Genomic DNA, 22,792 nt, shown 5'->3' with positions numbered 1-22,792 from the left:
GATGACAAGGCTGATTCTCAAGGGTCTGCTTCCCCTTTAAGGGGACGTACCTGCAATCATGAACTTTTCATACCTTTGCAGCAGGGGAGGGGAGCAATCCAGCATCATATATGTCAAGGAAGCCTTTAGGAGTGAGTGTTTTCTTCCTGGTCCCTAAAGAAGTCAGGACTGCAAATGGCCCTTGTCACCTGGAAGAATCTGGTGATGGTGGCTGCAGACATCTTAGGAAAGGGGACATTAGGAGTCACTGGACCCATGTGTAACTTAATTCACTATTTCAAAAACTAGTCAAGAAGGTTGGGGAGTTGGCTCAGTTGATGAAATGCTTGCTGTGACAGGCATGAGAATCTGTGTTTCATCTTCAGCATCCATATAAAAAGCCAGACACAGTGGCATGCGTCTGTAACCCAGGCACTGGGAAAGCGGAGACAGGAGGATACCTAGGGCACACTGCCCAAGCAGCCTTGCTGAATCTGTGAGCTCCACGTTCAATAAAAGACATCTCCTAAAATAAAAATAAATAATAAATTAGAAATGAATAAACAAATGAAATAAGATGGAGAAACGAATGAGTAATGACAATCTCTAATATCCACACACGTGTGTGTAAATATCAACACACCTGTACATACACATGAACACACACACAGAGGAGAGGGGGGGAAGGAGGGAGGGAGGGAGGGAGAGAGAGAAAGAGAGAAAGAGAGAGAGGGGAGGGAGGAAGAGAGGGAGAGGGAGGGAGGGAGGGAGGAAGGGAGGAAGAGAGAGAGACTACTCAAGGGTTTGAAAAAAACTTCTAAAAGAAGCTGGATTGACCTAACTGGGACTGTGGAGACTGAAGAAATGACAGACAGGCACACACAGACAGAGACAAGCTTGGAACAACTGAGCCATGCTATCTGATGGATATGTACCAACAGAAACCTTGAACACAGCACATTTATTATATATAGCATCATTTACCATACATGGCATAAATAGAAGGAAGACGGGCCAGCCTGGGTAGAAGATCTCTATAACGGTCAGGGAGGAGGATGCTGAAGTTGGTAGTTTCTGCATACACTGTCAATATCTGTTCTGGACCAGGAAAAGGCCTCCCCCTTCCTCTGAATCTGACTGAAGAAGCTTTGCTTGTCTTATGGGTTTAAGACCTTGGGCCCTTAATGTGGTGATGCTTGTATCAACAACATACATGCATTCAGGATTTCATCCATCCACTTCCCACAGGAGATAAATATTACACATTAAATATATTAATTAAATATTACATATTCATAAATAATTTAAAGGTTTATATTATTGTGGACCTAACCTTCTATGAAAGCCTTGGGAATTCTGCATACTGGACTCTCTTCCAGAACTTAGAGCAAATAGAAATCCACTCCAGATTCCACTTTTAATCTGTATCCCTTACTCAGTGTCAGTGGTTTGGGTGAGGGCACAGTAACTGACCTCCAGAATATCATTTGAGAATATTATACCAAGGAGTACTGGGTTATGCAGTGAATTATTTCAGGAATAAGGACATGATTTTGAATTCTGAAGGCTGTGTTTGTGGCAAATCACTGGTTGCCAAGGATACCTCTATGTGGAACTTTCAGAAAATTTAATGAGCAGATGGATTCTTGGTTGGAGGGAGGAGAATTCATCTGAACTTAAGGGGCGGGAGAATGTAAGAGCTCTGACTACAGAGCAAGTCCCATAGTTTATAAGCTAACCTACCAGCACACACTTACAATCTTAAGTTCTTTCTGCTTCTGTGTGTCTGCCAATGAAGAAAGATGCTATTAAGTTTCAGCTGTATCTCTGGGAAGGAGTCTTTGGGGACAAGAGGTGTACCAGTGCAATTGTGACTCTCAAATGTTTCGGTCATCTACCTGCCCTCAGCTTTCAGACACACTTTTCTAAGATGTATTTGTTTTTAAATTATGTGTATGCACGGGAGTGGGGAGAGGGTGTCTTGGCACCTGAGTTCCTGGGGTTGAGTTGCCTGAGATGGGTGCTGGGACCTGAACTCAGGTCCTCCGCAAGAACAGCCAGTGCTCTTAACTGCTGAGCCATCTCTCCAGCCCTAACAGATGCACTCTCCTCTGTGTTTCTGAATTCTCACAGGATCTCTTTTGTGTTGCAGTACTTTGAATGAGAATGCCCCCTCCCCCCAAGTCTTGGGAAGTATTAAAAAGTGTGACCTTGTTGGAGGAGGAGGTGTATCACTGGCCGTGGGCTTTGAAGTTTCAAAAACCCACGTCATTCCCAATGAGCTTTCTAGGTCTCCAATTTGTGGATAAGAGAGAAATTATCACTGTTTCTCCAGTGCCATGTCTGCCTGCTCTGGCTATGACTATCATTGTAGTCATAGATTCCATGCTCTGAAACTGTAAGCAAACACCCAGTTAGGTGCTTTCCTTATAAATTGCCTTGCTCATGGTTTCTCTTCACAGTATTAGAGAGTAACTAAGACGATTGTATACTTTCCACCCCACCCCACCCTCACCCCACCCCACAGTCTCTGATAGGGTCTTGTGTAAGCCACACTAGCCTTAAACTCACCGTGTAGCAAGAAAGAAAGAAAGAAAAAAGAAAGAAAGGAAGGAAGGAAGGAAGGAAGGAAGGAAGGAAGGAAGGAAGGAAGGAAGGAAGGAAGGAAGGAAGGAAGGGAGAAAAAACAAAGGCTTTGAACTTCTGATCCTCCTTCTTCCCCTACTGCCTGATTTATATGCTGCTGCAGGGGATTGAACTCATGGCTACCGACTGAACTACATTCCTCCCTTTGGGTAGCTTTTCCAAGTACTTTCTAAGCCAACATTCTGTGGCTACACTCTGAGCCTCCTTGTGCAGTTTCCCTCAGTCTCTTACTGAACATGTCTGTTGGTACTCATGAGGCTTTGTGAAAGGAGAGATAAAGTTTCCAATTCACCTCCAATCCTGGAAGCATAGCTCTGGTGAAAGTATTAGGTTCATATTGTTGTTGTAGCAGGTTACCATACATTTAAGGCTTAATGCAAATTGTTACTTATAGTTCTTAAAGATCAAGGTCTGCAGTGAGTCTTAGAAATTAAAGAAAGGGGTATCCATGGTTCTACTATCTCTGGAGCCACTAAAGAAGGATTCCCTTTCCTGCAGCTTCTTCTACAGCTGCCTGCAATCCTAGACTTGGACTATATCATCCCAAACTTTGCTTATAGTTACACCTGTCCTCTGACTCTGATCCTTGTACCTCCTCCTCCTCCTCTTCCTCCTCCTCCTCCTCCTCCTCTTCCTCTTCCATTTTTGTTGTTGTTTTGTTATGTTATAAAACAGGGTTTCTCTGTGTAGCCCTGGCTGTCCTGGAACTCTGTAGACCAGGGTGGGCTTGAACTCAGAGATCCACCTGCCTCTGACTCCCGAGCTTGGATTAAAGGTCTGCTCCACTCCCACCTGGTTGATCCTGATTCTTCCTATAAATATTCTTGGGATTATTCTGAAGCTACCTAGGTGTACTGGCTAGTTTTGTGTCAACTTGACACAGCTGGAGTTATCACAGAGAAAGGAGCTTCAGTTGGGGAAATGCCTCCATGAGATCCAGCTGTGGGGCATTTTCTCAATTAGTGACCAAGGGCGAGAGGCCCCTTGTGGGTGGGACCATCTCTGGGCTGGTAGTCTTGGATTCTATAAGAGAGCAGGCTGAGCAAGCCAGGGGAGGCAAGCCAGTAAAGAACATCCGTCCATGGCTTCTGCATCAGCCCCTGCTCCCTGACCTGCTTGAGTTCCAGTCCTGCATCCTTTGGTGATCAACAGCAGTATGGAAATGTAAGTTAAGTAAACCCTTTCCTCCCCAACTTGCTTCTTGGTCATGATGTTTGTGCAGGAATAGAAACCCTGACTAAGACACTTGGTAACCCAGGATCATTTCCGAATTTCAAATTTCTGAGTTTCATACATCTCCAAAGATCCCTGTTGCCAGGGATAACACAGTACGAAAACTGTGAAAAGCTAATGAGCAGATGAGCTCTTGATTGGCTAGGGGGAAACTTGTCTTAACATGAGAGGGGTCTGGCTGGAAAGGAAATCACATAACTTAAATGGCCAGCAGATTCCGAAGACTCTTCTGTGAGAGTATGGACGGACACTTCTCAGCCCACTGCAGTTGTGTGCAGGGAGGTACAGAGTTCTTTTTTTTTTTTTTTTTTTTTTTGGTCATATTTCCTATGCATGTCTCTGGGCCATTACTCTACAGTGGACATTAATTTTTTTCCAGAAATTTAAAAATGCATAGTTAGTGTATGTGTGTGTGCACACATGTGTGCATGGTGGGGGAGAACACACTTGCCACAGCATGCATATGGAGATCAAAAGATAACTTTGTAGGGTCGGTTCTCCCCTTCTACCTGTACAAGGATTTGGAGAGTTGGCCTCCTGTCATCAGGCTTGTGTTGTAAGCACCTTTACCTGCTGAGCCATCTTCCAGGCCTCAGACCTCTCCTGTACGTGCCTATAGAATGTTCCTACAAAGTCTGGCTCCCTATACAACCATCTGAAATGTAACCATGTAAACATGTAAGCCCTTCTGAGTTTGCAAGCCACTCAAACAGATGACAGTTGCTAAGTTCTGCTCCGTGAGCTTCTGTAAAATACTACTTCAAAGGGGCGTGCGGCTCAGCTAAGGGTTTTGGTCATCCTGCCTCTGTCACTTGTGGATGCCCTGTTTTACTTTCTGGATCACGTTCAAGAGAAATTATCAAGAAGGTGGGAAGAGCCTCCTGGGGCCTCCGTTTGTCGATTGCTGGATAGTAAGTAAAAGTTTACTCTCACAAAGTGAAGGTAGCATCATGAAGAGCAAATGTTGTGCTCTTAAATCCCTTTCCTACCAAAGGTCCTACACTCATTACTTTTTTGTTGCCGTAATAAACACCACAACCAAAAATGACTTAAGGAAGAAATAGTTTATTGCCACTTATGGTTCCAGAGGGATGAGTCCATCAAGGTGGTGGTGGGGGGGGTGGCAGCAGGCATGGGGGCAAGAGGAGGAAGCACAGAGATAAAGAAGCAGAGAGAGTGAATAAGAGGAAGTGCGGAACTCTCAAAGCACACCCCAAGGGATGTACTTCCTCAAGCGAGGCCATGCCCCCTAAGCCTTCCCACACAGCACCAGCAACTGCAGATCAAGTGTTCAAAGGCTGGACCTTACAGGGGGCATATTTCTCTCAAACTACCACAGTTCCCTATCCACAAATTCACCCTTTCCACTCTAGACATTCACTAAGGAATAACTTCCATGTATCTCACCCATATCAAGTGGATCCTGCCCTCTGTGGATCCTGACCTCTGTAAATTATTTTGTTTGTTTTCATCTTTAATGAAATCAGTTCCTGTTAACTTTAATATTAAATTTTCACTAATTCTTTGAGAATTTTGAACAATGTATGTCATCATATCCGCCTCCAACCTTCCAAGGTGTACCTGACTTCCTAATTTGTGTCTTCTGTTTTTAAACACAATAAGCAATGGAGTTCAATGTGTGCTGCCCAAATACTCAGGGTGGTAGAGCCAGTGGTCAGCCAACCACTTTAAAACCATATGTCTTGTTTGATGTCATAATAAGGTATATTGCATCAGATGCTATTCATAAAAAGACTGGCAGCAAACAGAGTTTTAAAGCAATAAAGGCATCAACCAGTCTTTTTTTTTTTTTTTTTTTTTTAACTGTAGAGGGTATTATGATTGTGAGTCTGAACTGACCTCCAAAGCAGAGAAATCTTTCTTCTTAGACCCCCGGAGGCTCCTATTGATTTGATTTGTCTAATGAGAGCTGAAAATGAAGTCTGTGTTTCATTTTTCCTCTCTGTCAGGGGCCCACGTGTCTATTACTTAATACAAGAAAACAAAGAGGAAATGGATGAGTGGGGGAGAAAACAGACTTCAGCCCCATGGGTTCCTCTGGGGGAGAGAATGATGTTTGTCTCTTGTTAAAAATGTAGTGAGGGGCTGGTGAGATGGCTCAGTGGGTAAGAGCACCCGACTGCTCTTCCGAAGGTCCAGAGTTCAAATCCCAGCAACCACGTGGTGGCTCATAACCATCCGTAACAAGATCTGATGCCCTCTTCTGGAGTGTCTGAAGACAGCTACAGTGTACTTATATAAAATAAATAAATAAATATTTTTTTAAAAATGTAGTGAATATGTCTGGGGGGGTGGGGGTGGTGGTCAAATGCCTCAGACTAGATAGGCAAGGCAGACGGTCTGGAAACCTGGAGAATCAGGGTAATGTGAGTAGATGGGACAATTAGGCAGACTCATGAGGCAACTGCCAGATGTAAAGTCTTTGAAGTTTTCCTTTATGTGTTCCATGTTAAAGGACTTAAATGTTGGTCATAAGTGAGTTTACACACACACACACACACACACACACACACACACACACACACACACCATTGTAGTCGAAGGATGTCTTCTCCCTTCTTATTCTAAACCCTACCCAAGGCACACAGAGAAGCATCCGAGAAGGGAGTAGGAAGAAGGAAAGAGCCCAAGGATAAGAGTGCTGTGAATTGCTGTCTTCTGGACAGGATAGGACAATTGTCCTCTTGAGCTCACAGCAGCTGTGGTTATCTGGACAAGATCAAACCAGTCAAAACTTCAGTGCAGCCACACCCTTAGCTGAGGAACTCTTGTTGGTGGATGGCTACTGTGGAAAGGGAGAGTCAGTTTTCTTTGGGCTGTGGCTGTTGATGGGCTGCCTGTGCTCCAGAGTGCCTCACAGCCATTAGCATGTGGTCAGCACTAATTAGACTTAATGGGTTATTAATTAAACTCTGAAGAATTTTTAGATACTCTCCAGACAGAAGTGAAATGAGAGGATCCTTCTAAGTGACAGTTCCACTACGTGGACATCTCAGTTCATGTGGAGGAAGACAAGGGACATCAGAAGCTGGACAGCATAAGGAATTGCTGGTCATGAAGGAAAGGAACCATACAGATGGATAAAACAGATGTCCATGATCTCAGGAAACAATCCCTGTCACAGGCAGGGCTGGGAATCTGTGGAACCACACACCACCGGAGACTGTAGCTCAGGTACTCTGAGACCTTGCTTGTCACTTTAGCAGTTCCAAACTATTTAGTTAGGTTTAGTGGTGTGCACCTGTGTTTCCAGTCACTTGGGGGTGGAGCAGAGCTGAGCATCACAGAGAGATGGTATCTACACACACACAGACAGACTGACTGACAGAAAGAAAGAAAGACAGACCATTGGATGACCACACGACAGAGAGAGAGAGAGAGAGAGAGAGAGAGAGAGAGAGAGAGAGAGAGAGAGAGACTGAGAATACAGAGATGAGTATTGTGACTGAGAATTACGGAAAAGGTCTTGTCTGCAAAGGCTGACTGATTAAAACCTCAATAACTGTGGAGAGATTGGAATGTTGTGGAACCAGAGCCTAATTACAATGTATCTTGGGCAACCTTTAGCCACTAAATAGCTATTCCTTGTCTCATCTCTGTGTCACCTAACATCTTGCTCCTAGCAAGCATGACCTAGCATTCTAACTACAGATTTAAAAAAAAGAAAACTTGAAATGTGTTAACTTGACCCTAATTTTCCATCCACCCTAAAACGCTGTCATTAGATAGCATCTGAAACCTTCAGCTGGGATTCTCAGCTGTGCTGTAAAGGCCACTTAATGTTTCCACCAATGTATTTAAATTGTCTTTGTCTTAGAGTTTCTATTGCTGTGATGAAACACTGTGACCATAAACAGCTTGAGGAAGGAAGGGTTTATTTCTGCTCTCAGTTCCATTCACTACTTATCACTAAGGGAAATCCCGGCAGGAACTCAAGCACACTAGGAACCTGGGAGCTAGAACTGATGCATGGACCATGGCGGGATGCTGCTTACTGGCTTTCTCCTCAGAGCTTCCTCAGCCTGCTTTCTTAGAGAAACCAGGATGGGGGTGGGGGGACACCATACCCACAATGAACTTGCTCTTCCCACCAAGCATCAATCTAGAAAATGTATCACAGGCTTACCCGGGGTCGATCTGGTGGGTGTTTTCTCGGTTGAGGTTGCTTTTTTCCAGATGTCTCTAGTTTGTGTTAGGGTGACACAGAAACCAGACAGCACAGCCTTGATTTATGACTTTCTCTTTTTTTTTTCTGCTACTCTAAAACTTCATGAAACTACTTCCACACTGGGGCCACCAAAGTTTATGTTTCCAGGCCATGGTTACTCAAATTTGGTTCCAGAATAAGCAGTCTTTATCCTCTTTGCATCGAGAGCTGTGCTTTTGCATCAACAGTGCAATATGGTTCATTGTCAGGAGCACAGAGTATGGAGTATTAAGACAAGATCATAAAAATCACACATAGCCAGAGTGTGTGATTCCAGAAACCATGGGGAAGCAATGAGAGCACTTGACTTTGTCTGGAGGGAGGAAGGAAAGTATCTTCATACAAGAGTTTAAAAAGAAAAGCAATTTATACTTTTAAGCTTATACTTGTCAGTTTTCAAATTTACAATTAGTAATAGTGTAACGTTATCATGCAAATTTGCAAGAGAACCTGGAAAGACCATGTAGCCCATAAAGACTCATAGGCTTGATATGGGCACTTAAAATATTGGACTCAATGTTCAGAGTCAGGCAATGATGCAGTCAGATCTAGAAAGGCTGAAGTCAGCAGGCCAATAGTAAGATGGAGCCCTTGCTTTTTTTCAGACCTGTTCATTTTCCAGTTTGTGCCATCACAGCATGGACTGAGAAGATGCAGAAACACATAAGAAAAAGGCAGACTAAGCAAGTGGAGTGCTCAGAACTGCCACTCTGATGATCACATACTGGGTGCAGCACATATTATTACAGCACAGTTGAGTTCAAACTATGTACACATGCAAATGAACTATAGAATGCAGAGAGAGCAACCTTGTGAAAAATACATAAAGAAATCTGAAACTGTTACTCACAGAGAGATGACTGTCAAAACAAATTGACTTTGAATTTAATGCGAGTTCTTATTGAAACAAAAAAAAATCTCTTAAGACTGTTAGGTCGCTTCAACAGAGGCACAACAGCTTAAGATTCTAAATAGTCATCAATAGAAGAACCTAGAAGGCTTGGAACAATAAGGCTCAGTGTAAAATGGAAGGCCTGGATGCCCACCGGAGAGCCACTGCTTCTGGTCCACACTGAAGTCTATCTGTATGCCATGATAGGGGTGAATCAGAAAGAGCTAAGCAAGTGTACATGTTAGAACTGGCAAATTTTGTTCCATCTGGGGTTGAAATGTAATAGATAGCTTTCCTACATTCAAATGGGGTCTTCCCCACTCAGGCCAGACCCACCTGTCAATCCTCTCCAAAAGCCCTCCTCAGACATACCAAGACGCTCAGAGTTTCTGTCTAAGAAAGTTGATGACCAAGATTTACCACAATACCTGCGATAAGGAAGGTTTGCTAATTAGTTGCATGGGAGGTTCAAGGGAAGAGAAGACCTCTGATGGTCCCTGACTTTGGTTAACCTTGTCACTTGCTAAAGTATGGGTAGGGCATTCTCCTGGGGTAAGGGAGTGTGAAATGGAGATTCTTTTGGTCACTTGGAAGAGAGCTGGAAGTCCAAGAGTGAGGGGACATCCCCTGAGCTACATCCTCAGTCTCTAGCAAGAGCTTTCTCGATGCAGAAGGGTAATTACTCACAAGAGAGGAACATCAGGTCCACCTCATAGACTTTTATCAGGAATTCACTGCCTCACTGAGGGTATTCATCCATCCATAAGGCAAGGACCCTTGTGAGCTAATTCCTCATATGGGTCCCACCTCTCAGCATGGCAATTTAATCTCAGTTTGACTTTAGAAGGAACAGTGAGCTGTTGATTATACAGTTGTCTGTTGTGTAATAAAATCCCTCAGAACTTAACGACAGAAAAAAACACTACTTTTAAGCTCATGAATCCAATGGAATCTCACCGGTTGGCACACTGTACAACGAGGCGCCAACATTCTTGCCTACCATTCAGTGAGGCATTACTTTCCTGTGTTCTACATTTTAAAAATGTACATCCAGAAGTGCCCAAAGCACAGTATGACAACAGCCACCTGAGCTGGCCAGTTCAGAAAGAGGCTGCTATGGGAAGTGGGTGCAAGCTGCATTGGAGAAGTTTCCTTAGGCACTTGAGACACCTTACATCATTTCCCAAAAGTTTCCCTGTGCTTTGGTTAGCTGGTATTTCTCAGCATAGAAACCACACACAGCCAATACAACTCTTCTATTCCCTTCCTCTCTCCTTCCCTACCCCTCCACATGCTCTCTCTCTCTCTCTCTCTCTCTCTCTCTCTCTCTCTCTCTCTCTCTCTCTCTCTCTCTCTCTCTCTCTCTCTCATACACACACACACACACACACACACACACTACATACACATCCCTTCTGTGCTGTCTTGGAGCTTAGCATTCAAGACAATACAAGTGTGGTACAGCTGCATCTGTAGCAGAAACAAACAAACAAACAAACAACAAAACACCACCACCAACAACAACATCAATATCAATGAAATGAAGCAGAGCTAGGAAAAGCCAAACCCTTGGTGCTATCTGAGTCTCTGAACCCAGCCCTCCCTGAAGCCAGATCTGTTTCTGCTCTTTGAGTTTTATAAATCAATAGATTCTCTTAAGTTGGATATCTCTCCATTACAAACACAAGTACGCTATACAGAAACTAGAACTAGAGATTGTATTAAAAATTTAAACCTAAAATATGAAACTGGACAGGTTAAAAAAGTGGAATTCTTGTTATATGAAAGGGAAGTCACTGGTTAAACTATTGTTCAGTGCCTGTGTCCCTTAGATAGTGTCCCCACCATCGCAAAAGTGGAAACTTCATGGACTTGGTGAAGAGATATGAAGATTCAGTGACCATGGGGATAGTCATGTGCCCTAAAGTCCTGCCGGGCACATCCACTTACGCAGCCTCTATCTAGTGAGGATCATAATATAACCTCTCTCTATGATCAGCCTGGGCTACCTCCTGGAGATGAAGGTAGATATTGACTGCTCCAATTTTTCTAAAAGATGGAGACCAGGACCAAAAACATCAATCTACAGCCCAGGAAATAGGATGATTCCTGTGATTGGCTCCAAGGAACGCAAATCACAGGGACATATATGCTGATGCAGTTATGCTAATTTACAATCTGGCACTATTAACCAAGAGAAGGCTAATCTAAATGGTATAATCAGACCGGCCACAGATGGTTTCAAACCAACTGTGTGGATCCTTGGCACCTGGAGATTATGAGTGTGCAATTAGTTCTTAGCCCCTGCGACTGAGAATGAATTTCCTAAAAATGCTATACACTCCACGGCAGGGTTCCCTGCCCATCTCTTACACAGGGTCATGGGGCAATGGGCAGAGGAGAAGCACCTCCCAGTAAGAAGGCTCTGGGTTGTGCAATTGGTCTCAGGAAGGGTCCTAGTCCATAGCGAGAGAGGGGAATCCCTGACAAACCTCGTTTCCTGTCTGTGCTTTAGAGCAGGTGGTTCTTAACCTTCCTGATCCTGCAAACCTTTAATACAGTTCTTCAGGTGTGCGCCCCAGCCGTGAAATTCTTCCATTGCTACTTCATAACTGTACCTCTGCTGCTGTTATGAACTGCTGCCCTGGAGGATGCAGTCTCAGCCGGTCACCCAAGCTCAATATGACAGTCTTACTCCCATCTTTCCTTAGAGTGTGTCTGCTTCCCGTTCCTACAAATTTCTCCTCTCCACAGGTGGGGTCACTATCTGACCTCTTGCCTCAGGTTAAGTCTTCAGTTCCTCTATTGGCTTAACAATAACTCAACTGCAACCCATAACCTACACACAGGACCCTTAACGCCAGGGACTCTTTTAAATCCTTAATCCTTCCGGAGTCCTGACATACTTGCCTTGTAACTAAGGTTGACCATAGAGGCTTAGGTGTGACCATACAGACAGGAAGCAAAAGATTTTCATGGAATGTTTATTTTCGATACCATTCTAATTTCGGATTTAATTCTCACCTCTGGTTTCCATTCTTTTCTTGGAAATCCAAACTATTCTTTTAAACAAAATATTGTTTAAATATCATGAGTCTCTGAAGTCATGAAACTTTTCTCTCCAAAAGGAAAGGACACACAATTTCTATTTTTATGCAGCATTTTCAAATACAGATGTCAATATATATTTTATAGACTACTAAAAAATAAAACCCTTTATCCTCTGAGGTTATTGATGTATCCTAAGTCTCCAATACATCTCATAATACAGTAAATTCTATTCATCTTCATGAATGAGGTGGGACCTAGACTAAAAAATAGGATTTTAATCCCTGAGGTGTCAGTTAAAATGCAGAGGTTGCCAAAAATTTTTTTTTCATTTTAAAAATTAGCTTTAAATAATTAGCATGGATCATGCTATCTCAATCAAAACCATTTCCTCTACACTGAGTCCTTTAGAAAATTACATTTTCTGGGTTACGGTCACCCTGATACCCCAGCTCTCCAGCTATGAGAATTTTTTTTTCCTTTTATAAAGGAATAATAGCACAGGATAAGTCTGCCCAAACTTCTGAGCACTTAGGAAGGACTTTCCGTTTGTCCCATCGCTGTCACGTGGTTGGAGAGGAATTCCTTAGCACCTTTCCAAGACCTGGAAGCATTGGGCTGGTGTGTCCAGGTGGCTGGTGTGTCAAGACCTGAAAGAGTAGATGCCACTGCCAGGGTTGTCTATTTCACCAGAGGCAAGGATCTAAAGCAAATCCCCATTCTCTTGGGAAAGCAGACTGGCGCTATGCACTCTCCAGCCACATTAGCAGAGCTGGTTTCAGCTCTTGCACATCGTCCCTGCCTGCAGAACCCACTCTCTTCCCGGTGGAGGTTCTGGGGTGCACACTGAGCCCTAGTAGTAGCGGTTCAGGCTCCTGGTGCCTGGCACCTCAGGCTGCCCGTTCATCCAGATCTCCCTGATGATTCGTTCGCGTTCCTCCAAGCGCTGTGCGCGCTCCAGCTCCTCTGCAGAAGTGAACACGTTCTTGTTCAAAGTCCTCTCGAAGCGGCGGTGTCTGCGCACCGAGAGGTCTGAGGCTGTGTCCTCACTACCATCCTCGCTGTCGCTGCTGTCGCTGCTGTCGCGGTCCTGCAAGCATCTCCTCCGGGGACCTTGCCGGCAGTCCGTGTGGCAGGAGATCCTCATCACCAAGGCGGCCAAGGTCAGGAAAAGACCGATGCACACGCCGGAGACAAAGTACAGAGCGGCTCGCTCAGGGTTTTCTGCAGGGAGAGGAAGAAGGAGAAGGCATCAGACAGGAGTCATGTCTCCATGTAAGGTCAGGGACACAGGCCCATACTCTCACCAGGACCCGATCTTAAAGGCAACCAAGACCAGCCTTCCCAGGAACAAATTTCATAACGTTTCCGAACAACATTATTAGGCCAGCTATCGTGGTTTTTGCTGGGACATCCAGGCCAGAGTGAGACTGTCTCAAAAGAGATAAAAGAGATTGGCAAATGGCTCAGTGAATACAGATTCTTGCCTCCAAGACTGAGGCCCTGAATTTTATTGCTGAAAGACACGTGGTGGGGAGAAAGAGTGGATGGACTACCTCCAGTTGTCCTCTGACCTCTGACACACGCTGTGGCACAGTGTACCAGAACAAAAATTATTGTAAACTTTAGAATTAAAAAGTTGTACACACACACACACACACACACACACACACACACACACACACTGAAATTAACCAGACCCAAAGGCTACATAGGGTAATTTTTCATTTGGAAATAATTTTGAAGTTAAAGTTGAAACAAGTGTGATAATCTCATATACCCTTGTCCCTAACAGATGGGTTGTTAGCCAGTTAACACCAATTCATTCATTCATTCATTCAGTCAGTCAGTCAGTCTCTTTCCCTTCTTTTTCATTTTATCACATTTACTTATTTGTGTGTATGTGTGTATCAGTGTGTGTGTCAGTGTAAGTATGTGTGTGTGTGGATCAGTGTGTGAGTGTGTATCAGTGTATTGTGAGTGTGTGTGAGTGTGTGTGAGTGTGTGTGAGTATGCGTGTTCATACATATCAAGTCCAGAGTGTCCTTCAGGCATTGTCTGCTCTCCTGCTCTTGATAGCCTGGAACACGTAAAGAAGAGTAGGCCAGTTGACATGGACTCTCCACCTCATCATGCTGCAATTACAAGTTCATACCACCATGTCAGTGTTGGTCCAGGGGATCAGATTCACGCCCTTGTGCTTCTAAGGCAAGTACTTTACTGACAAAGTTGTCTTCCCAGACCCTAGTAACTTATTTCTACAAAATATGGCAAAAGTAATAGATGATTCTAAGGTGAAGTTACATACAGCTTCAATACCTATCCCTCAGCCATTCTCCCCACCCCGACTCCCCACTAAGATGGAGTCAGCTGCTGTGGGTAAGTTGTTCCTACAGAGGTCCGGGTATCACAGGGCCAACCATGGCCTCCAGCTGACAGCCTTCAAAGGACTGAAGTTGCCAACAGCCATGTGGACGAGCTTGGAAGAATCGACAGCAGGATGGAGCTTGAGGTGAGGTGATGCAAGCTTGGCTTGCCAGCAGCTTTCTGAACTAAACTTAACTAAACTAACTAAACTAAGCTAAGCTAAGCTAAACTAAACTAAACTAAACTATACTATACTAAACTAAAGAGCTACAGTGTTTAGCCCTGAATGAACGAGCTCAGTTAAGCCACACGTGGCTTTATGAACCACTGACACTGAGGTATGTGAGCAATTTTTTAGGATTTATTCACATTTACATTTATGTGTTTGGGGTCATGTGTGTGTGAGTGCATGTACCCTAGGAGGCCAGAGGCCAGAGGCCATTGGGTCCCTAGAGCTGCAGTTACAGGCAGACATGAGCATATGCGGTGGATGATGAGAACTGAACTCAGATCCTCCACCAAAGCAGTACCTGCTCTTAATTGCTAGGACATCCCTCTAGCCATCTGCGTTGTTTTGGGACCTTCAATGTGGGATAACTAGTATACAGCCATGGGTAACTCACACAATCCATAGAACATCTCAGGAATGACCTCATTAAGTTCACTGAAAGAGAAGGCAGGCCTGGGGTGCTTGGCTAGAGAAGGATATAGTTGTTCTGTTGATGAGGTGTGTGCTTGGTGAGGCCCTTGGTGAACCTGGTGGTATGCACTCAGAATCGTTGGGAAAACAGAGCAGTTGTTCCTTTTGGGAAGACATGCCTGGCCAAAATCATAGGCACTGATCACACTGAGATGACCTACATACACATCAGCAAACCCATTTTCCATAGTCTATAACCACTTGGAACGTGAACCAACATGCTATCTTGGGGTATCAAACAGAAGAAGTGGGATCACAGATGACATGGGATAGTTAGCTTTGTAAATTTAAAGCTCAGAACAATGGCATAGACTTGTATCTCAGCACTCTGGGAGTGGAGGCAGGAGGATCAGGAGTAAGTTCATCATCCCCAGCTACTGAGTTCTAGGCCAGCTTGAGTGACATGAGACCCTATCTGGGGGAGGGGGGTGTATTTCTTCGTGAGCTATTCAGATCTGTGTGTCTGTGGGAATAACATGCTCTGTAGAACAGACCCATAAAGTTCATTAAGTTGTTTATTGTTTGCCTTTAAACTGTTTCTCGGATTTTTACATGTTAGTGATTTAAAGATAGGACTGGCAAGCTGGCTCAGCAGGTAATGGCGCTTACTGAGCAATCCTAGAAAATGGAATCCTTAGAACGCACACAAAGCAAGACAACAGACAACAGGACCCTGGAGCGCGGTGTTCTCTCCTTCTCACCCCTTCATGGACTCTGTAAGGGGAACAGCCACTTCTCACTACAGCTGACCAAAACCTTGGAAATGATGAACCAGGAGAAACCCTCTAGCCTTTACATTGTTCCTTCTACTGGTCACAACAATGAAAAACTCTATCACCGGGTATGAGAAAAACATAATTTCTGAGGTAAGAGTTGATGGCTGTGATGAGTTGTTAGCCATGTGGAGATCAGAAAAACTGTTCCAGAAGGTGTCCAGAGGGGCAAGACGCGTAGAGATGTGTGGGAGACCATGAGATGTAGTCCTTGCAGAGAGGCGCTAAGCTACCCATCTCTAGATTTTGCAAATCCTGATTTCCACTTCTGTGATAAACAAAACAAAACAAGTGGCCAAAGGCAACTCAGAGAGGGAAAGCTTCATTTGGCTCACATGACCCAGTCATAACGCATCACTGAAAGAAGGCAGAGTGAGAACTCAATGGGGCAGGAGCCTGAGGTCAGGTGCATAAGCCAAGGCCGGGGAGGAGTGCCACTTTCTGTCTTGCACACATGCCCCTGCCTCCAGACAGCTCAGCTTGCTTTCTTATCCAACCCAAGACCACCTGCCCAGGGGAGGCACCAGCCACAGGGGGCTGGCTCCCACAGTCAAGAAAATGTAGCACAGACTTGTCTACAGGTCAATCTGATGGAGGCAGTCCCTCCATCAGATATATCTAGGATTGTGTCAAGTTGACAAAACCAGCAAGCACATCTATGATTAAGTTCATTTTCACCTAATAACAATTTGTTATCTAGTGTCAGCTCGAGACAAGCCTGACTCCGAGACTCGCTGGTAGTAGGCCTGCGTAAAGGCAGAAAAATCATTAAAGTCTCCGATACAAGGGACATGACTTGGGACATAAGAACCTGCCATGAGGTTAAACCCCATGATTTGTCTTTCCATAGTGTAGCAGGAGGAAGGTGCTCCCCTCAATTAGTCACTTCAGCCTGGGAGCCTCAAGTCCTGCTGCACATGATAAAATACAGATGGAGAGACTCGATAGGTAAAGTGCCCACTGCTGTACAAGCATAAGGATCTGAGTGTGTGTTCCTGTCACCCCTAACAGTTGAGATGTGGGCACATGACTGTAACACCAGTCCTGGAGAGGCCCTGACAGGCAGGTCCAGGGACTCACTTGCCAGACAGCTGAGCCAAATCGGTGAGTTCAACAGGAGACCCTGCCTCAAGAAATAAGAGGGAGACACTGATAGAGGAAGACTTCAACCTCTGGCCTTCACATGAGCAACACACACACACACACACACACACACACACACATACACACACAGAGACAGACAGAGACACAGAGACAGACAGACAGAGACAGAGACACAGAGAGAGAGAACCGGAATGGAGCAAATGGGCCACATGGGCAGCGTACAGGAGCAGATGCAGAGACAGACCTGGGTTGAGTCTGGGCTCAGGGGATGGATCTCTGAAAGGCAAGAGAGGTTCAGTCCAGGTAACCTTATCAGGACCTCATTCCAGGGATAATTCAAAAGTGTATCGCTGGGAAAACAAACAAAATGAAAATCTATTTGCTGGAAAATGGGTTGTGTTGTTTACTGGAATCAAAGCTCCCCCCCGGGGGCCATGTCCTGGCCTGGCTGCTCTCTGTGCAGAGAGAGCCAGACAGCCCTTCTTCTACAGCATGCTTGACTCAGCTCCAAACACCCGCCCCCAAGGGCTACCAGCATTGATTTTTCTGCCACTGTCTGCACAGGACAGAAATAAGGTCATTGTACCTGAGGTGACAGCTTGTCAGGAAGCCCAGAGTCCTTCCTCTTCCCACACAACCCCCAGGGCCCCTTAGACCCTGCCTGTATTGCTGAGTCTAAGAGAGCCTGGGTGTGGCTGCGAGCGAGCGTTGTTCTAGGATAAACCTTCTTTACAGTGGGAAAGTGTGCATAGGAGATGGGTCTTTAAATATATACATATACTGCAGTTATGTATAAAACATGTGTGTGTGTGTGTGTGTGTGTGTGTGTGTGTGTTTAGATAAGGTCTTGTGTTGGCCAGGCTGGCTTTGAAATTCTGATCCTCTTGCCTCCAACTCCTAAGAACTGAGGTCACGGGCATGTAGCACGCCAGCCTCGTGGATGGCTATATCAGAACCGATTTCAATGCCTTTGAAAGACATTTCCTTGGTTCTCTCCATGCTGTACTTAACTGAGAAGCCACCTATGAATGATACTGTATTCACCTGCCTGACCCCCACCCTGGCCCGAAGCTTCTCACTGAAGGTTTCCTTTCTCCTTCCACACCGGAACTGTAATTATCACAGTGAGCTACCATCAAGTGCAGAAATGGCCAGTGTGTAAAATAAGATGCTGACAGTCAGGAGGCAAGAGCTCCTTGGGTTTAACACATCCTTTCAAGTCATTTCAAGTGCTTAGTTTCCTGTGTGCTTGTGTGAGGTGAACCTACACATACGTACAATACATACATATACATACATACATACATACATACATACATACATACATGTGCAAGTGGAGACCCACAGCTGACATCCAGTCTTTCTCAGTTGCTGTCCATCTTATTTTTGAGGCAGGGACTCTCAACTCAGTTGAGGCAACTCAACTTGCCTTTCTGGCTAGTCTAGCTAGCAAGCTTGCTCCTAGCACATATCCTGTCTCCACCTTCCCAGCACTGGAATTCCAGGCTGCTACTTCCACATGCCATTGAAAAGGGTGTAGGGTACCTAAACACAAAGCTCTGATTCAAAGAGTCCACACTGATAGGCTAGAAATGTGCTTGGAGTAGTGTAAGGGAATTTTGCATGGCTTCTCTGGTCAGCCTGGTATAGAGCAAACTCCAGGTAAAGAAAAGCTTGAGCCCAGGTGTGGTGGTACACACCTTTAATCCCAGCACTCAGGAGACAGAGATGTGCAGAACTCTGAGTTCTAGTCAGTCAGTTCTGTTCAGTCAGATGAGTTCAGTGCAGGTCAGCAGAGGCAGTTAAAGCCAGAGAATAAGGAGGAGCCAAAAGGTTAGAACAAATTGCCAGAGTTAGAGGACAAGAACAATTCAGTGAGAAGCCAAGAGAAGCCAGACTGAATCAGTCAGCTTGGAGAGGAATTTTAGCCAGAACATCTGAGTTGAACCAGCCAGCGGAGTTCAGAAAGAGCTACAAACCGTGAGTTTACTCAGCAGTAAGCCGCTGAGAAGACAATTACATCAAGCGAATGAAAGTTACTTTCACAGAGTGGACTGCCTTTAAAGACCTCTGGAGAGTTCAAACCACTAAAGCAGTCAACTGACTCTAACTCTGCTCATGTCTTGGGAGACTTACTTCCACTCACTATTGTAGAGAGAATCTCTTATAAACAAGACCTGCCAATAAAAAAGCTTATGGTCAATGAGCTAAGGCAGAAAAAAGGAGGTGGGATAATCAGGCAGGGAGATAGAGAATTCTGGGAAATAGTCAGAGACAGAGAGATTAGAGCTGTAACTCTGAGGAGACAGACGTAAACCAGCAGGTAGCTGGACTCAGGATAAAATGAAGGAGAGATTCACTCCAGGAACTCTGAGGAGACAGACGTAAACCAGCAGGTAGCTGGACTCAGGATAAAATGAAGGAGAGATTCACTCCAGGAACTCTGAGGAGACAGACATAAGAAGACAAGAGGAAACCAGCCATGTAACTGGATCCAGATTAGAATAAAGGGGATAATAAGTTAAGAGCAGGTCAGAGAACAAGCTGAAGTGTATGACCTAGGCACTTATTAATAAATAACTAGTCTCAGATTCGTCATTCTGGGAGCAGAGGCTGGGAGGAAAATGTTTTTTGTTTGTTTGTTTTTACACACTATAAGGCCATGGTCTCAGATCATGAGTTTTGACACACTCACATTGGCAGCATGCTCCGACACTGAGCAGACACAGTGTGAGAACTTGGAGAAGTCCTTCACTTTCCAATCCCATCACAAGTGGAATCACTTTGGACCCCCTTGTAGTCTTAATGTGAAATGATCCTCGGGGCTCACTTCTGAACGTTAGTTCCCAGCTGGTGTTGCTCTGTGGAGGAGTTAGGAAACCTTTAGGAGGTGGAGACCAGTTGAAGGAAGTGTGTCGCAGGATGGGTGGAACTGCAGATGGATAGCCCCACCCCACATCCTGTGCTCTCTGTTCTCTGATCATTCACAATGTGGCAAGTCAGCCACAGATTCTCACCACCATGAATTCTCTACCATGATAAACTTTATCCCCTGGAATACGAGCCAAAACAAATCTTTCCTCTCTCAAGTTGTTTCTTATCAGGCGTTTGCTCACAGCAGAAGGAAAGAAACTAAGATAACCTTTCCCCAACACTGGACCCAAAGAATGTTCACAGGCATAGACAAAAATACATATTGCATATACATGCACATACACTCTCGGGGATGGGAGGGAGGAAGGAAAGGGGAGAGTCAATGACAGAGGTTGATAGGTGATTGACAGGTGATAGAGAGATGACAGGTAATAAGTAGATAAGTTGGAAGAAAAGATAGGTGGTGGTGGATAGGAGATAGAAGATAGAAAATTAAACAGGTGGATAGGTAGACAGACAGGCAGGCAGGCAGACAAACAGACAGACAGAGCTCCCATTTACTGAATCTTTGCCAGGATCAGGAGAAATGTCTTTGAGTTGATCTTCTCCCTTTAAACTTTAGCACACTTTAGGACAGTGGGTAAGTACTAGTACCCATGATTAAACCATCAAGACTGGGGTGATCCACGTCCTCACGTGCATGAGACGGAAAGTCACACCTGAGACGAAGGGTAGGAAAACTGTCATTCTGACTTGCATGCCCTGCCTTTACCGACCTGCTACACGGGCCTAACTTTTACTGTTGTTGGGTCTTTGGCTTGTCTGTTTATGAGATAGGATTTTGCCATTTAGCCCAGGCTGGGCTTAAACTCCTGCTCGTTCTGCATCCGGTTCCTGATTGCTGAGATTATAGCCGTAGACCAACATGGGCTTCATCTTGGAAACTGCTATTCTCATTCTAAGCCTAATTAGTTTTTCTCACACATAAGAAAACACTTTCTTTTCCATGCACCATCCCAGATAACAGACTCCAAGAGAAGTTCAGTGAAAGCAACCAGACAGAGCAAAGGACTCTGGGCAGCAAGCAGACACTTCCAGGCAGGTTTTCCTGAGCTACTGTAATCTGAGTCATGCTAACTCACCTTTCTGCCTACATCACTGGAGTTCTAGACTGTTTGCTTTTACACTCCTCTAACACTTCCTGCTTCAGGTCACTTCCCTCTTGGCCAATGACCCTCCCTGGTCTTGACCACATTCAGACATCTGTTAATTACCCAGGAAGCAGGGTGAAGAGGGCTTTTGTCATTGTTTTCCTTTAATAAATAAAAATAAATGTATTACTCTATCTTGTTTCCTGCAGGGTCATTGTTTCCATGGGCAGGAAGAGGCCCTTTGGGGAGGTCCTGAGGCTGATTTCATTTGCATGCTGGGAAGTCAGAGTGTGCCCAGAAAACTGTAGGAAGGCACAGCCACACCAGAACTGGCTTGCTCAGCTGGTCTCCAAGCCAGTGCACCATGTTCTCTGCCTGAGGTTTCTTGCATTCCTTGAAGTATACAGTCTTTAAAGGTGAAGGAAATGTGCTTATGAAACGGGCTCTCTTTAAAGAGACTAGCAGGGTCATGTGAATTATGGAATACCTCAGCAGAATCTCATCGCTGAGCATCACTATACAGATGGCTCTTTGTGGGACTTTTGTCCCACACCATAGGAAAGGAAAGCCTTCCAGCAACACTCCTGGCTTCTCTGAAATGCTGGAGGAAGGTTTCCCTCAGTCTCTTCCGTTCCTGGCTTGTCCTGCTTGGGAACAAGGGATACTGTAGAGTCTGTCCCTGCTGGGCCAGTCTGACTTCTGCTCCTTTGGCCCCTTTCACCTTCTGCCTGCATCCCCGAGGCAGTAAGCACTCCACAAGGAAGCTTCCACATCCCCAGTGCTCATCCCGTCCGAAGCTCCCTCTTCCCGGTGTACTCCCCGAAGCTCCCTCTTCCCGGTGTACTCCTTTGTTCTTATAAACCTGGTGCAGACCAGAACCTCCTGGCAAGACAGAAAACTTCAACTGAAGAATTGCCCAGATCAGACTGGCCTCTGGCCGTATCTGTGAGGCATTTTCTCAATGGCTATTTGATTCAGGAGGGGTCCAGCCCAACGTGGGAGAGGCCATCCCTGGTCAGGTGGGCCTGGGCTATGAAAGAAAGGAAGCTGAGCAAACAGGGCAGGCAAACTGGTAAGCAGCCCTCCTCCATGGCCTCCAGGAGGATTCTGGATTCCCTCAACGATAGACTGTAACCTATAAGATGAAATAAACTCTTTCCTCCTCCTAGTTGCTTTGGGGCATGGTTTTGGTTTTTTTGTTGTTTTGTTTTGTTTTGTTTTTTGTTGTTTTGTTTTGTTTTGTTTTTTATCACAGCAACAGAATGAAAACTAACTTCCCAGGGGCCCAAGAGAAGAAGGGTGAAGACATTGGTGCTTGACTCTGACTTTACCCCTGCTAAGACTAAGACAGCCCTTTATGTACTTCTACTACAACCAGCGACACAGCCATTACCTTCTCCATATGACAGTGAGAAATTTGAGGGCAAAATCCATGAGTCACTTTGGGGGTCTCAGAACCCAGTTCATGTGTTTATAATAAATATGATGAATAAGTTAAATCATGAATGATATTTAAATTAAATCATGACTATAAACTCAGTTAATACATTCATTATATTCTATAAGTTTATTATATGTATGAGCGTGTGAATGTGTCTATCTATGTATGTGTATTATTAGTTAGCATTTTGTCTTAGTCACCAAAGTATCTAAGATAGACAATTTAATCATTTGTTTGGCTCAGAGTTTCAGAACCAAAGTTGTCATCTTGAAACAATCTGGAATTATCTGAGGAGAGAGTCACAGAGAGAGACTATCTAGATCAGGTCGGCCCATAGAGGATTGTCTTGCTGGCCT

General features: G+C 44.8%; 1 protein-coding gene across 1 annotated transcript in view; it reads right to left on the bottom strand.

Annotated features, from left to right (window-relative positions):
• Positions 1-11,669: 11,669 nt before the first annotated feature.
• Positions 11,670-22,792, bottom strand: part of Eva1a (eva-1 homolog A, regulator of programmed cell death) — a 52,595-nt gene continuing 41,472 nt past the window's right edge. The window contains exon 3 of the mRNA XM_021191823.2: positions 11,670-13,250. Coding sequence (XP_021047482.1) covers positions 12,880-13,250 — 371 coding nt within the window. The 3' untranslated portion in view covers positions 11,670-12,879. The remainder of the gene's footprint in view (positions 13,251-22,792) is intronic.

The sequence above is a fragment of the Mus pahari genome, chromosome 2 (assembly GCF_900095145.1).
Source record: "Mus pahari chromosome 2, PAHARI_EIJ_v1.1, whole genome shotgun sequence".
In the NCBI taxonomy this organism is placed as follows: Eukaryota; Metazoa; Chordata; class Mammalia; order Rodentia; family Muridae; genus Mus; species Mus pahari.
This window is presented reverse-complemented; position numbering and strand designations above follow the sequence as displayed.